This window comes from Lineus longissimus, chromosome 2 (genome assembly GCF_910592395.1).
Source record: "Lineus longissimus chromosome 2, tnLinLong1.2, whole genome shotgun sequence".
Classification (NCBI taxonomy): Eukaryota; Metazoa; Nemertea; class Pilidiophora; order Heteronemertea; family Lineidae; genus Lineus; species Lineus longissimus.
Window position 1 is genome coordinate 16,748,280 of NC_088309.1, and position 17,424 is coordinate 16,765,703.

Genomic DNA, 17,424 nt, shown 5'->3' on the forward strand with positions numbered 1-17,424 from the left:
GGAACATGAAATGTGCATTTTGAACAATCTCAGAAAAGGATAGGAAATGGCTGTGGACTTCAAAGCATGAATGAATTGTTTCCTATTTATTTCAGGATTGTACGGCAGATATGAATAAAACAATGATATGTATTCCTGGAATATTGGGTGGGGAACGGACAAATGGCCCCGAGGACAGGACTTGCAAGTCAACACGCTATTACAAGGAGGACTGGTGGATGGTCATGTGTGTTTACTATGAAAACAACGCCTACTTGGGTCTATACTACAACAACCAGAAAGGAATTCAGACCAAGCAAACTTATGCATCCACTGTACCAGCAAAGCGATCGGCGTATTCATGGGAGTAAGTGGTTTTTGTTCTCTATTGAAGTAGAGTTACTCACTCAATCACTCACTTGATTACATTACAGTGAGTGGCCCGGAACTGGCCAATAGTGGTTACACGAGTTTTGTTTTTGCCATTTTCGTAAGCGGCAGGTTCGCAAAACAAGGTATTAAAAAACTCTCGCCTTACCCTTCTTCTATACAACATACACTGTGCATTTGGGTCAGGTCAGCATCCCTGGAACCCCTGGTCTCCCATTATGATGACTTTCAGTGCATGTCTCGTGCGACAACCACGAGTGAGGGTAATGTTAGTGTTGTCGCAACATGGACGCGTGGGAAGGAAGGGAATGTAGGGAGACAACCGATTAAGTAACAGTCCTTCTGACGGCTGATGAGGGGGGAGGTTATCGGCGGTGATGGATGGATATGCACGATGATGGTGGATCGTTATGTTCTACACTTGTCTAAAAAAATTCTCAGGTTGAAAATTGACAGTTTGATTGACAGTGGTGTGCTAATTGAGATATTTTCATGACTAGGCTTGTGTATCCTTAGCATCAAATTGTGCATTTTGGCTCACCGTAGGGGAGTCTATACAATACCGCAGTATTCTTTTTCAAAAACAGTGGCACGTTTCTTAACCACTGAAGCTATGAACTTGAAACTTGTTACATAGGACCCCCCAGGTCAGATAACCTCTGACAATGAATTTCGGTCCAATCTGATCCTTGACTTGGCTACTAAGAGGCAAGAAGTGGAAACCTAAAAAGAGTGATGTCTCTCTTATGAGTGAATTTAAATTTTTATGGTAGGTTCTCCTAGCAAGGATACAATCGCATATCGTATGGGTTTTTGATTTGACCTAATTTTCAAGGTTACAGAGGTCAAATGGCATTAATTGGCCGTTTGAGTGTAACTATGGCACGTTTCTTAACCGCTAACGCTATGAACTTGAAATTTAGTACTAATGACTTCCTGCGTCATATAATATAACCGCTGACACTGAATTTCGGTCTGATCTGATTCTTGACTTGACCACCAGGAGGCCAAAACTAAAAAAGGTAAAAAGTGCAGTATCTCGCTTATTAGTCACTCGTTTTCAATGATATCTTATGGTAGGTTCTCCTAGCAAGGATACATCACATATCCTACGGGTTTTTGATTTGACCTAATTTTCAAGGTCACAGAGGTGAAATGGTGTAAATTGGCCATTTCAATGTGACTATGGCACATTTCTTAACCACTAAAGCTATGAACTTGAAATTTACTACACATGACTCCCTATGTCATTAAACCTCTGTCACCGAATTTCGGTCCGATCTGATTCTTGACTTGGCCACCAGGGGGCCAGAAGTGGAAACTTAAAAAGTGTGATATCTCTCTTATGACTATCAGTAACTTGTTTTCGGTAACATTTTTATGGTAGGTTCTCTATGCAAAGATACATCACATATCACAGGTTTTTGATTTGACCTAATATTCAAGGTCACATAGGTCAAATGGTGTAAATTTGCTGTTTGAGTGGAAAAATGGGTCGTTTCTTAATCGCTTAAGCTATGCACTGGAAATTTGGTACACATGACTCCCTACGTCATGTAATTCGAATGCACTACAAAGTCGGTCGGCGGAATACTTTTTTCGATGGCAGATGATCTTGATTCCCCAGTGTCAGGTGTGACTAAACAGTGTTTTTTAAGTGCTTGTCAAAGCTAATCTGTTCCTTCCAAATTACTTTCAGGGAGAAAGACAAACGAAACCTCGCAGAGAATGTTGCAGGAATTGGTTACAAACAAGGCCTGAGTATTCAAACAAATGTGCCGGGTTCGAATGGGAAAGTTGGAATTCTCACTCTGCCGCAACGTGTCCTGACTGGCCAGTGCCAAAGGACAGCTCCAGTCCAATACTTGACTGACGGTAACAGTAACTGCAATATCAAGATGACACAGGCAACATGTGAAGAAGTCGGCGGACCTTTCAATGCAAGGAGTTATATCACGGCTTCAAGCATCAGCACGCCCCCATGTCCAAGTTATCCTGGCGTTATGATGCAATATGATGGAACGGCATACACAACTGTCAGTACGAATTACTTCTGCACGACCGATCCTAATTTGAGGGGATATGTAAAAAACTTAGAAGATGTCCAAACTGTTTCGACACGTTCGTTGTTTTCAACGACAATTGTAGATTATGCGTCATGTGAATTCAATAAACATGGACAGTTCGTATGCCCCAATAGTACTACGGTGACTACCCCTGCTACAGCAGCTCCCACTCGGTGTGCCTATGATGATGGTCTGAATTTACCCCCAGGACCCACATTTGATGTGACCAACAAAATCTGTAGAAACGCTGTTCTCGATGTTGAATACAAGTTTTATTGGGCTGGGAAAAGGATTGTCAATCTGACGGCGAATTTTATAATGGGGGATGTGCCAGTTGAAATGTCTTACACCAAAACGGTCAAGACGTATTCTACAGATGCGAATAATGTCAGCCAAGAAACCCAGACTGTTTCGACTCTGAGTTACCCCTCTGAAGTGACTCAGAAATACTCCATCAAATATACCCACGATTACAACTTCACGCTTCTTCAAGATGCGAATGTGGATGCCACAAATACAACAGGACAGTATTCACCTAGGTCAGGTTATCCAGGTAAGAAATTGTCAGTTCTTGGGTTTTTTATTCATCAAAACTAGATGCAGAGAGCATGCAATTATTTGACCTTTTTGGCTCACCGTAGGGGAGTCTATACAGCACCGCAGTGTCCATCGTCGTCATCCTCGTCCATCGTCGTCTGTATCCTGTTTAAAAACAGTGCTACGTTTCTCAACTGCTAGGGCTATGAACTTTTTACACAGGATCCCCAGTCAGATGACCTCTGACAATGAATTTCGGTCTGATCTGATTCTTAACTTGGCCAACAGGGGGCCAGAAGTGGAAACATAAAAAGTGTGATATCTTTCATATAAGGTACTCGTTTTTGATAAAAATGTTATGGTAGGTTCTCTTCGCAAGGATACATCACATATCGTACGGGTTTTTGATTTGACCTAATTTTCAAGGTCACAGAGGTCATGGCGTAAATTGGCCATTTGAGTGTATATGGCATGTTTCTTAACCACTAAGGCTATGAACTTGAAATTTGGTACACAAGACTCCCTGAGCCATATAACTGCTGACATCGACTTCCAGTTTGATCTGATTCTCAACTTGGCCACCCGGGGGCCAAAACTAAAAAAGGTAAAAAGTGCAATATCTCGCTTATTAGTGACTTGTTTTCGATGATATTTTTATGGTAGGTACACCAAGCAACGATACATCACATGTCATACTGACTTTGGTTTGACCTATCTACTATACATGTAGCATGTTTCTTAACCAGGATGAATTCCTAACTACAGAATATCTATATGGTGAACACAATGGCCCTTGGCCATTTCATTTACCAATTTTCATGAACGACAGATATTTGTATTGGTTATTTGGTGAAGCGTGCAGTGGCTGGTACATTCAAAACAAGTTGAGGAAACAGATGTTTTGAGGTACTGTGCATCCTGTGACACTTTGACAAATGATATCAAGAATTTATAAAGACCAATCTTTATCAATTCTTGATTGTATGCTCATAAATTTTTCATCTTTATTTTAGGATATGAGTTCGGGAAGCCTATAATTGCTGGTATTGGCTACTATAACACAACCACCACTGTCACTGATCCTGTTGACTACAGCCAAGGAAATGGTATTTACTACTATAAAGTTGGTGAGTACATTCTCTACGGATAGAATTGTTTATTGTGTTCTCCCTGGAGAATCAGTTCCCAAGATTGCCAAAAATCTTCTCTCAATCTTGGGTAATGGCTGCATCGCAGGAAAAGCAGCCAAACTGGGGGACATTGGTAAATCTACTGTAACCTGTGTCCATCTGGTAACATGGGCAATCTATTATTGATACTAGAACTGGTAAACAGTGGTAAAAATCCCTTTATGTCTACCACTGCCTTTACCGCTGGATGGAATCTCCTAATTTTTCGTATGTGCATGTATATTTTGCCTGTGAAGCCATTCAGCTATGTCTCCAAACCATATTTTCAGCGCAAAATGTGTTTTTCGGGTGTTCTTTCCTTTGAACATCCTGGGATCGCTAACATACTAAACAATAGGTGGTGCTGCCATCTAAGCCCGGCTCCGGAGTTATAAATACAAGATCGCCCCAAGCAGTTCTAGGGATTCTGGTGGTCCAATGGTAAAGACACTGGCCTAACATGCCAATGACCCGAGTTCGAAACCTGCAGCGGTCGATTTTTTTTCTTGATTTTTTTCCGTGATTCTTATCATTTCTAAGGGAATGTATAGTAGTATATATTTTATTCAAGTGTCATCTGTTTCACGATACAGCCAGCCTTATTTAGGCTTATAAGACACATTATATAAGCTTACATAAGTTTACGGACCAAAAGTTTATTTTAAATTTGCTTCTACCTACAATATATTATATATTTCTTATCGCAAGCGCTTTGATACCATAGTTCGCAACATATTTCATTACGTCTCGATTACTCAGCATAACTTTTATTTTCTCATTGTCTGCTAGTCCTTTAAAGTCTTTTACTATAGTTGAAATCATTTCGTACCTTTTTGTACGTTGTGTACAATATGCGGGGCAGTGGCACAGGAAATGCACCTCATCTTCTACTTTATCATTATCACATTTTGAACACGTCCTTTGCTCTACCGGAAATCCGCGGTATCGTCCAAGTTCCAAGTTGATTGGGAAAGTTCCATTGTGCCGTTTAACTTAAGTTGACCGTTCAACACGGTTAAACGGTTTCAGTAGATAGTCCTCGGCGGCGAAATTATCCTTCAAGAGTTTGTATGTCCTTAATTTGGGCATTTTTGACACATTTTCCTTCCAGGTCATATTATACGTGATTAATAGTTCTTTTTTAACGTCACTCAAAATCCTTTTGACATTTGGCACTGTCATCGCTAAGTTCTGGAAGTAATAGTCCATATTAACAGAGGAGAAAATAGTTTTCATTGATTCGCACCATGTCTGTTTTCCTCTCCTAAGTTTATAATCCCATCTGAATACACTTTTAGTTAGCCTCTCTTCTGTCATATTTGCCAATCTAAACCATAATCTAACCATTTCGAGATGGTGTCGAACACTGACTGGCGTCCAACCCATATCACCTTCGATGCTTGGGAGCGCTGAGAGCTTGCCTGTACCAAGGAAAGTACGCATTGCGCGGAAATGAACTACGTTTGTCTTTTGGTAACTTTTGAACCCCCATACACCGGCCGCGTAATCCATTATTGGAATCACTGTAGCGTTGTAAAGCTTAGAGTACGTCTTGTATGAAAATCCTCCCGTGGAATAATGTTTCGCTACCAGACCACCAAGTGCTTTCCCGGCGGACGCTGCCAGCGTCGTGGAGCATTGCATAAATTCTAACGAATAATATATTTCAAGCCCAAGATATTTGTAGGAGTTCACTATTTCCAGAACTTCACCTTGAAAGTCAAAACTGAATTCAGTTTGCGGCTGGGCTTGATTACGGAAATGCATAATATTGGTTTTACTAGTGTTTATAAACATTTTCCACCGATCACACCATCTCTCTAGAGTTCGAATCATCTCTTGTAGCGAGTCCTCAGAGTTGGAGATCAGCACGATATCATCAGCATAAAGCAACAGTGACAGTATTTCTCCATCTATATCCACGCCCATGTTCATTGCTTTGATATCTGTGGCTAGGTCGTTAAGATACAAGGCAAACAGAGTCGGTGATAATCCGTCACCCTGCCTTACGCCAGCTGAGGTTTGGAAGTCCCGTGTTAAGTGTCCATTGATACGGATGCAAGCGGTAGTATCCGTGTACATTGCCCTTAATGTGTTAAGGAATCGTCCTGCTATCCCAAGTCCGAGTAGCTTATGTAACATACGGTTCCGGTCCACCAGATCGAACGCTTTGGTGAAATCCACGTAACACACATACATTTCCTGCTTTAGTAGTTTTCTATTTCGTATCACTGAGGTCAGCGTGTATAAGTGATCTAGGCAACTTCTTCCTTGTCGAAACCCGTTTTGTTCGTCACAGAGAAGATTGTTCATTTCGGCAAATGTTATCAATCTATTGTTCAGTATTGCATTATACAGTTTCCCGACAGTTGAATTCAAGCTTATACCACGGTAACTGAACGGGTCTAAGGGGTCCTTGCCCTTTTTATTGATAGGGTGGATAATGCTTAAGGAATTGAACCCGAGGCGGAGGACCTTGGTTGAGTTACCAAGACACTCGAGGGTGGAGCTAAAATTTCGTCCAAACCCTCGCCTCGGGTTCAATTTCTATTCTAAAATACCTCAAACTTAAAAAGACAGGCCACGAAAATAACTTGAATATGTGCGAATTTGGCAAATTTCATCCATCGCCGGCCCGGAGCACCGGTAGCGCCGTTGTTTACATTATGTTACGGCAACGTTACAGAAAATGAGACATGTACATTTTGTACAGCGCGCATAGGAAGTCCGCATGGGCTCGCTCAAGTGATGCTAAAATCCGCGCAAATGGGCTATTTGGAGCGTTTTTCTCGGCAAATATGTGTAGTGCTCATTAAAAAACTTAGGGTGGTTGATGCTTCCTTGGCTGATTTGTGTTTGAAGCAGTGTTTTGAGAGCCTCAAACTTCTGAAGTGAGCTGAAATTCCATTGACGCGACGTGTGCATGGTTTCCACATTTTAGTGCAACCCGAGGGAACTTTGGTAGAGCATCTTGGTTGCGTGTCCAAAACACTCCACTCTCAGAACGAGGCTTATGCATTTTCCATTTAAAAGTTGACTTTACGGTACCAAGGTATTTTAGAATTTTATTCCACGCTTGGGGAACTTTTATACCACTTGAAAATAGTTTGTCGAATAGACTATGTAGCACATATGTGAGGTGTCGACATTTCAGCACTTCGTTGGGTATCTTATCTACACCAGTTGCTTTCCGCATTTTTAAGTTTCTAATTGCCTTCCAGACTTCTCCTCTAGATATCGAAGCGTTAAGAACAGAACCATCATCGAATGTCACATTGCTATCCAAGTGTTTTATTAGATCAGCCTCATTTTGTTGATATGGAACATCCTTCTTGAATAACGTTTGATAATCATTCGACCATTTGTCCGTAATATCCTCCTTCTCGTATGAGATACTGCCGTCATCCTTATACACTGCTCTTATGTAGTCCACTTCTTTGCCGGGGCCAAGTTTTTTAATTTCCTGCCAAAACGTTCTCGGGTTGTCAGTTTCCATGTGCTGGATATTCTCCATTTGCTTATTCTTGTATGAGCGCTCCGATTTACGAAAGTGTTTATCAAAGTTCGATCTACATTCTTTAAATCTAGCCAATAGAGTACGTTTAGTATAACGGTTACCTTTAAAATGCAGATAATTTTTTTCTGATTGTTTACAGTTTTTCCATAACTTCTCCAGTTTCTCACTCCACCATGGTTTTTTATACTGTTTCCTCTTGTCGTTTATTGAAATGTACTTTACTATCCTTGAATGGGAAGAAATCATCCATTTCCCGTCTGCATTCGTTCACAAATACTTCATAAGCTGCGTCCACCTCATTCTGATCTGACATTGCATTAATACGGTTATTACAGATATTGATAATTGCATTTAGGCGCCTTGGGTTTTCGAAAAGGCCCTCTGGAATGCCCGTAACCTTATATTGGTCGTCGCGAGAGCAGACCCTTATTGTCAGGTTCTGTCATTATGTTTGTGGCAGCATGTGCCTAGCAACCATGCCTAGCAACGGGCATTTTACACTAAAAAATATCTTTAAAATGATTTTTTAAAAAATTTGGTTCCGAGGAATTGTTTGCAGTACATTCAGCCTCTTTGTCACCAATTTTGAGACAAATCGGAGTAAAAGTGTAGACGCTGAATCGATTTGTTTCAGGTCCGTTTAGCTAAATGGCGAGATTGACTATGAATGAAGATAGTTTTAGCCCTAGGATGCTCGGCAGTTGTTGAATTGAAATGCAAATTGCGTTGCCAGTATTTGTCCTATTGTAATAAAACTTAAGTTTTCATTAAAGTTCGTTATCTTGTTCATTAAGTCCTTCGTCTCATGTAAAATGCGAAATGAATAAAATTATTAATTGGGAGCTCAAAATTGATGAGCGTGTATACGTAGCATGCAGGAATGTTGTGCTGGCCAGCGAGCAGTATGGTGAGTTTCTTCACAAAGCTACGTGTCTTTATCGATGATGTATTAGGCATAAGAATTTTTGTGGAAGTGGTGGTTTAAGCTATTGTTCTATTTATAGATTTTTGTTATTGCCTGACCTACGACAGCGAGAGTGAGGTCAGGAGCCCAGACTATAAAACGCCCACTAGGGGCCAACGGTTACATAAAATAATTACAAAATATACAATATAAAGTTACAGGGTATACAAAATAAGATCACAAATATTTAAAGACAAAAACATAATAATGGAAATCAGGACAATATAGAGTTATGCAGTTTAAAGAACTCGTTGATAATCGCAGCAGAGGGAGGTGAAGGATTTTTCAGAAAAATTGTAGTCAGATCCGACAGAGACAGAAAATGAAGATCACTTCTATTACAACTGCAATGAGTTTTGCTGTTTTGACGCATATTTAGGGCACACCGCAAGGAAGTGAAAATCATCCTCAACCTCCCCTGACTTGCAAACCTCACACTTTCTTAGACTACAGTGTCTCCCAGTTTTGATTCTTAGACAATGGGCTTCCAGCATTAATTTTGTGATACAAGCCCTGTGTTTCACTGATTTAATATCATTTAAATATGTTTGAAGTTCAAATGAAAACATAAGATTACTATACATCGAGTTTTTTATTTGTTGCGATTTCACCAAAAATTTCATGTTGACAAATATCTCTAATCGTTTACTGGGCATTAGAGTATAATATTTTCCAGTTATCCACATTAATATTCATTTGATCAAGCCATAGGTACCCCAACCCGGAGGAATTAAGAACAACATTTCCAAACTTTGGGGACGTTCTGGCATCAACGCGACGACCCATATTCGCCTATAGGCTTGTTTTCTTTCTATTATTGCTGGTGAATCGCTGTTTTTTCCACAAACACGCGCCTGTACGTTGTCCTGATTACTTATCCTATTGATCACGTCCTCGGTTTGTAGTTTGATGAAATCTGACAAGTCCCATTTCGCTTGCATAAATGAATGATCCCGCACGCGACGCTTTGCTCCAAATTCGGCTGGGTTAACAACTTCACTCATTGTCAAAACTTCAAATTCTGTTAGACTCATTATCTGGTCAGCTGGGGCTAACATGTAATCTACTACGGATCTTCCTTTACTGGAGACACACGTAAAGTTGTCTGATTTCACATTTCGGCCGTTCAAAACGCACATGTTTGAGTCACAAAGAAAATCTAATATACATATATTAGTGAATCGCACTTTCTTTTATAAGCAAAAACTGGCAAAATATGGGTGTTCTGATCGTGCACATTTTTGTTCACTTTATACGTATATACTGTTACATTAGATTTGATGATGGAATTCGACCACGTTTGAAGTGCAGAAGTGCCCATAAATTTTACCCTTAACTCTTTGAGATCGCATCATTTTTTTCTGTCGCAATACAGGAGCGTGGGTTTTTTCGTGAAAAACACTATTTTCAACAAAAATAAAACCAATCATCAAATTCAAAGCTACTTGCATTATGTATCTCCTGAAAGGTCTAGCCTAAGTACTTTTCTTTGCTTCATAGCATTCCAATTCAGGTAAAACACCTGTACAGTATCTTTTTAAAGAAATATAGTTTCCAAAACTCTGTGAGGAGCACGGGTCATTGCTAGTATTACATGCACTAAATTGTTGTGTTTAATCGACCACGTACAAGATCAATCCATGCATAGTTTCAAATGTGTTTATGATCCACAAGACAAACTGGCAGTGTGTTTTTAGCTCACCTCTGGGGAGCTTATACGATATTGTGGCGTCCGTTGTCCGTCGTCGTCCGTTGGCGGAGCACCTTTCGTCACCGCTAGGGCTGATGGCTAAAACTTGGTGTGATGGTAGCTTTGGGCAATATGCCCAGACGTATTTTTCTTTTTCGCGATATGACCTACTTTCTGGCCTCCAGGCGGCGATCTTGGAAATTGGTTTTTTGCCTTGTGAAGCTAATGGTTGTATGAAGAGTGAGGAAATTTTTATGGTGGGTGTATCTAATAAGGTTAAATGACGTATCACCTAGGCTTTTGATTTTACCTACTTTTCAAGGTCACAGAGGTCAAAGTTCACTAAATCACCGATAGGCGGCACGTTTCGTTTCTATTTGAGCTAGAAGGTTTTAAACTTGTGAGGACATGTATCTAGGGACCCTCTATCCTACCCCAAAAATTTGTCCCGCTCGGATTATAAATATGGCCACCAGGTGGCCATCTTGAAAATTAAACAAAGTCGGATTGCAACCAAATTTCATGTGTTGTATATCTGTGTAGTCTCTACAGCATCCCTGATTTTCAGTCAAATCCATCTACCAATATGGCCGCCAGGTGGCCATCTGGAAAACTAAACAAAGTCCTATTACCCCGAAACTAATGATTAGATTGCAACCAAACTTCATGTGATCAAAACAAACTTAAATCAATTGATTTCAAAATATCAAAAGGGCTTTGTAAAGGGTAGGTTTATAGGGGAATGCACTCGTATCACATGGGACTCAATCGTTAAGATGAAAAAACAGCAGGGAGAAATCTAACTATGTATGGGAAAATCTGTATCATTAAGTCACTAGCACTCTCTAAATTAATACACCTGTTTACAGCACTGCCAAATCCATCAGAGGAATGTTTCGGAAGGCTAGAAAAGATCTGCTTTAACTTCATCTGGGACAATAAAAATGAAAAAATAAAAAGAACAACGCTATGCAATGACTATGACAATGGTGGTTTAAAAATGATAAATATAAAATACTTCTGTATGGCCCAAAAATTGATATGGGTTAAGAAATTACACAATGATCTAAATTTTTCTGATTGGAAAACACTTATCCTTTCTGACACTACTAAGCATGGCGGAAATTTATTTTGGCTTTCAAGAGACCCTCATGCAACCTTTAAAAATCACCTAAACCCTTTCTGGCAAGATGTTTATAAATCTTTGATAACAATGGCTGACTCAAAAGAAGAGCATCCCCTTAAAAACATGATTTTTCATGATAAAAATATCAAAATAAACAACAAAACAATCTTCTACAATGAATGGCAACTACATGGTGTTAAATATCTGAATGATTTAGTTGACGAAACAGGGAACTTTTATACATGGGAACAATTCTCGACAAAATATGGAATTCAAAAAGAACCGTTCAAACTCTTAGCTGTGTTACATGCAGTACCAAAAAACTGGAAGAAAAGAATAAAAGATGGGGGATCAAATCTGACCGAAATTGTCGATCTTAGCATAACAAAGATAAAAAAAATTAAAAAACCGGGAAAACATTTCTATTGGCAAAAAATTAAAAGTACAAGTAAAAGACCTGAAAAATCAGAAACCAAATGGACAACCATAACTAACTGCAACCTCACTGAAGATGACTGGAGCGACATATACTGCCTCCCTTACCGGGCCACAATTGACACCAAACTAAGAATGTTGCAATATAAAATATTACATAGAACATTACCTGTTAATACTTGGTTATACAAATGTGGCCTAACAAATACCAATACATGTAGTTTTTGTTTAATATATAAAGAAACTTTACAACACCTGTTGTGGGAATGCAATTTAACCAAAACTCTCTGGCTAAACCTTTGTCAACATCTAAACATACCACTATTTAACATCAAAGACATCATTTTTGGAAGTCCAGGGCAGTCGCTTGCAATAGAACATATCAAAATTATTACAAAAGAATATATATACAAAACAAAACTAAACAATAGCCTACCAAACCTTCAACATCTCAAACAGACAATAAAACTCCAAATCAATATTGAAAAATGCCACAAAAAAAGAACAGACTTTGTGGGAAAATGGGGAAATTCCTTAAATGCTATCTAGGAAAAGACTAAGTTTCTTGCACCTTTGCACTTTGCACACTGCACCGCACTGTAGAAAACTGTTGTAAACAAAATTGTTGGATTGAATACTTTGTGTAATTTTTTTTTCTGAGAGTTTACAATAAAAAATATAAATTACAAAAAAAATAAACTTCATGTGATTATGCATCTATGTACTCTTATCAATATCCCTAATATTCATTCAAATCCCATGACAAATATGGCCACCAGGCCGCCATCTTGAAAATCCAACAAAGTCCTAGTACTCCGAAACTGTTAAACAGATGTCAACCAATTTCCATGTGACATGTGCGCTCTTCAGTAACCCTGAAATTCAGTCAACTTTATAACCAAAATGATATACTTAGATGGTACCGGTAATTTTCTTTTGTGCCATTGAGCCGAGAAAAATAATATTATTCAATGTTATCAAAACTGATGAAAGAAACTAGCCTGAAACTGTTCTCCCCATATCCACTGCAAATGACATGCATTACATTACCCGAGATGAGCACATGGTCCCTGGACCATTTCATTTTCTAATGTGATGCAAAATATTCTTGAAGAACCATATTACCAGATTAACACTACAATATTTCATTAGAAGACTCCAACGACACAGCTTTTCCAACTTTGCCGAATAGCTTTTTTCCTCTCCCAGGACAGGCCAGCTCGGCAAGCTAGTAGACCTGTCTGATACTCTGCAATTTGGGGAATTGATTGATCAGGGTAGTGTTGTGTACCTGGCTGAAGTTGGTTCCTTATTTTATTACTCCTTATTCCCGATTCTACTTATTCCTGATCCTCAGATGGTTATGGTTGGGGTTAGCATTGGCCTTTATTGCCAATAATAACTGTATTTAGCCCTCATTAATGAATTACTGACTCAGCCCTCACATTGGGAACAAGGAATAAGTAATTACTTGAGAATCGGGAATAAGAAATAAGAAGCCAACTTCAGGCTGGTTTAGCACGTACTAAGGCTTACCTGTTTATTATCAAAATGAAGTTTTGGCTGTACTCTTGAATGACAAAGGCACGCATTCAAAATATGTGAATGTTCGGCCAACATTGTGCAAGATTGTATTTAATGAGATTGATTTGATACCTCAGCTGGTAGAGTGGTGGAACAGCAGTCATTCATCGAAGTGTTCATGCAGGAACACTCTGGTTGTGTCATGGTTGTCTAAGTGTTGTCCATTCCTTGTTTTCCTGTTAGGTTTAGACTTCATTGAAAGTTACCAAAAATCCATCTCAAAATCACATGTGAAACAAAAGAGGGGCTTAAAATCTTACCAAACCCAAGATTAATTTAAATCTAGAGGTTTATCGCCATCATATAAAAAACGATTTCTGACTCTGCAAAACTCCTTTATTCGAAGAGTTTTAACACATTTTTGCCATTGTCTAGTGTGTAATCCAACCATAATATTTTTCCTTAACATGTGGATGCATGCGCCTGCATTCTGTGACATAGAGCCTCTCTCTCTCTGTCATTGTTAATTGGTGAGCTTGAGTGATGTCATTCCTCCGTCAAGTCACTACTTCATTGCATCACATCATCATGACACAAAGCACACATTGGTATTGGATCTTTAACTTTTTTTGGAATCTTTTTTACAATTGATCAAAGTACTCCTTCCTTCAGATGCAGATGGACTCTGCACAACTGCTACCAAACAACCGGCTACATATGATGAAGAGGTCTTGAGTAACTGTGCCATCTACCTGACTGTCGGTGACTTTGATAACTGTGACGAACTAAGGTAAGTTGAGAAGGTTAAATAGTTTTCACATGACATCCTTAAAACTGGTCTCGGTGATCAAGTACTCATCACGATGTTTTTTCCTTTGCCATCAGTCTTGTGAGCATTTGTTGTTTGCCGATTGGGGCTATTGGCAGAGTGATGAGTGACTCTATTATCTTTGTTGGATCAGGGATGGGGAGTTCATATCAAGTTTCCCACTTGGATGTAGTCTTGGCTAGCCCTGGCGTAGGGGTTACAGGAAAATTCGTCGCCGAGGAAACTTCGTCCCCGGAAAATTTGTCCCAGGAAAAATCATCCCCAAGGAAAAGTTGTCCCCAGTAATTTTGACCTCAATGGAAGACTTGTCAATTGTGTTGTTTGTGCTGACCTTTCCAATGAATTGATTTTGCCATTTTCCGTGAATTGCCACGTAAATTCCGTAAATTGAGAAGCACAATATGACAGGCAGTGATCAGCATGTTGAAAATGTTTTTACTGCATTTTAGTTCTCAATTGTTTTCCTTTGCCATCTTATTAGCGAAAAAAAAAAAAAATTTCGCCTGCCTACCTCTACCTACCCAGAGGGTTTTCCAGGGACGAATTTTCCTAGAGCCTAGGTAAGCCTAAGTTAGCCTACCAGGTTCAGGGTATTTCAGTTCTACCTCTTGTTTAAAGAATTTGGCAATCAGAAATAAAGAGACTTGTTCTAGATCAAAAAATATTGAACAGATTTTTTTCGTTATATCAGCTTGATAGAGTTCTTTATCACAAGCAAAAGGAAAATTTCTTTGAGTAAATATTTCATCCAAACACAATCCAACTTTGGATTTTGACAGTGCTATGGCTGAACGAGGTTGGCTATTGTTGTCAGCTGACCTCTAGGGGTGGCAGATCTAAAGGCATGACTAAAGGATGTGAGATGGACATTGACAGTTTTAAAATAATGGTGATTTCTCAGATAAGTCGGAAATTTTGTAATTGTATATGTGATTTTATTTGAAACCTGAAAAAGGTACAGTAAGTTACATTTAGCACCAACACATTATGTACAAATGTTTATGCATGACGCACAATGACATACAAATGAAAGGTTATAAAAGAATATTTTTTTATTTTAAGAACATGTACAGACCGAAGAAAACCACAAGACAATAATTAGATATGAAACTTAAATGTATAAAACAGTTATTAAACACTTACAAATCAGAACTCCCGAATGTGTGCGTAGACAAAGAATGGAACCTGCCCGACGCTGACTTCCAGTGTGTAAGAAATGTGAATAACCAAATGGGCGTATAAAGAGGCCTACACAGGATAAAATTAGATTGTGATGTAACCGAAGTGAAAAGTGCACGCAATATGAAATTCGTGAAATGATACATAAATATAGTCCAAAATTCGCATTCTAAGTGAAACAACAGGCAAATTCACCGGTGAATATTTCCTGTCTGCTGTTGAATCGGACTGTGTTTACAAATTTGTTTTTGTCGTCTGCTTGCGCTATGTTAACCATAGTATAAAGTGCCTGGCTGACACTGTCCGAATCCAACTCTGATTTGTCATTCTAGGTTAATTTTTTAGTCGTTTTGATAAAAAAACTTGGTATGATTTGTTCTAGGTCACTAATGTTGCGAGTAAAACGAGTCATCTTCAGCATTTTATTCTGACACTTTGCCCCTGTAAAAATTACTGAAATATTGTTCGTTATTTTGTAGGAAATCGACGCTACTTCATTTAGACTCTATGATGCCGGCAAACTACCTCAGCCAGATAGGTTATGTGGATGATTCCAATACCACAACTGTAGACCAGCACTGGGTGCAGATAGTAAGGTATGAATATGTTGAAAAGGCTCTCTTCTATTCAGAACAGTATGATGCTGCATCGTCGATATCTCCGGGTTGCCTAATGGATACATAGCACTGCAGGACATAATAATACAATAAGTATTTTTATAGTGTACTTCCAGGTTGCCGTGCTCAAAGTACTGTTCCCCAACCAGGACTACAGTTTGGTTCAAGATCTTCAGAAATCTTGAAAATCGCTCTCATTTTTAGCTCACCTTTCAGGGGTGCTTATGCGATACCATGGCGTCTGTCGTCGTCGGTCGTTAACTTTTGACATAAGTGTGCCATGTTTCTTAACCACTTGACCTAGAAGGTTCATACTTGGTGTGTGGGTACCCCTAGGCAAGATCTTCTTTCAAAATGAAAATTAGCACAATTTGACTGCTTGTCTGTCATATACGTGGCGCTCTTTGTAAACATATTTTTGGCAATACCTTATGAACGCTGCTAGCTAGAATCATGGAATTTTTTCGGTTGATGCATCTCATAAGGGTGCTTTTCAAGGTCACAGAGTTCAAAGTTCGCTATCAGCATCGTCGTTAGGTAATAGTGGCACGTTCGTTGCCGCTGGTGTTACTGACTTGAAATCTTCTACATATGTACCCCTAGGTCAAATGACCTCAGAGACTAAATATCCATGTGATTTGATTCATAGATTGGCCACCAGGGGGCCAACACATCGTCATCGGTGACCAAAACTGTTCTCCCCATATCCACTCGAATGGCATGCATTAACATTACCCGAGGTGAGCTCATGGTTCCTGGACCATTTCATCACAACTGCTCCTGGATTTTCACGAAACCTACCTCAAATTGATTGTTACAGCATGTCCCTGTGTTGTAATCCATTCAGAAGTTCATTCCGACCACAGCTGCTCCAGAAAAAGGCCCGATTTTCCAGCACAGGAAATTTTAGTACACACAATTGCATGAGGGTTCCACGCCTATGAAGAAATTTCCTGAAAAATGATGTCGGACAAGCTCCAGATGCTCTGTTGCAAGTAGCCTCATCATAACCCGCCGTGTTTGGCACATGCACTTAGCATTGGTGCTCATTATAGTGCACAAAATCAACATTTTCTGAAGCGGTTGTGGTTGGAATGAATTTCTGTAAGGATCAGAACCCAGCAACATGCTGTAATGATCAATTTGAGGTAGGTTTGATGAAAATCCATGAGCAATTGTGAAAATGAGAGCGATTTTCAAGATTCTGAACATCTTGAACCAGACTATACAGTATTATTTTAACAATATCATTGTAATAGATTTAAGCTGGGCCAGTGTAACTAACTTCTGAATATTTTTTCAAAAAGAAGAATTAAATGACAAATACGGTTTGTAACCCATTGACAGGTTCATGACTGCAGTCAGGAAAAAAGAGTGGATAAGAATACATGCAGACCTCATT

General features: G+C 39.2%; 1 protein-coding gene across 2 annotated transcripts in view; it reads left to right on the forward strand.

Moving 5' to 3' along the window:
* LOC135482681 (tectonic-2-like) overlaps positions 1-17,424 on the forward strand; it is a 43,691-nt gene that overhangs the window by 20,260 nt on the left and 6,007 nt on the right. For both annotated transcript variants that reach the window (XM_064762936.1, XM_064762937.1), the window contains 5 exons: positions 96-346; positions 2,069-2,988; positions 3,986-4,099; positions 14,070-14,187; positions 15,885-16,001. In XM_064762936.1, the coding sequence (XP_064619006.1) occupies positions 96-346; positions 2,069-2,988; positions 3,986-4,099; positions 14,070-14,187; positions 15,885-16,001 (1,520 nt within the window). The remainder of the gene's footprint in view (positions 1-95; positions 347-2,068; positions 2,989-3,985; positions 4,100-14,069; positions 14,188-15,884; positions 16,002-17,424) is intronic.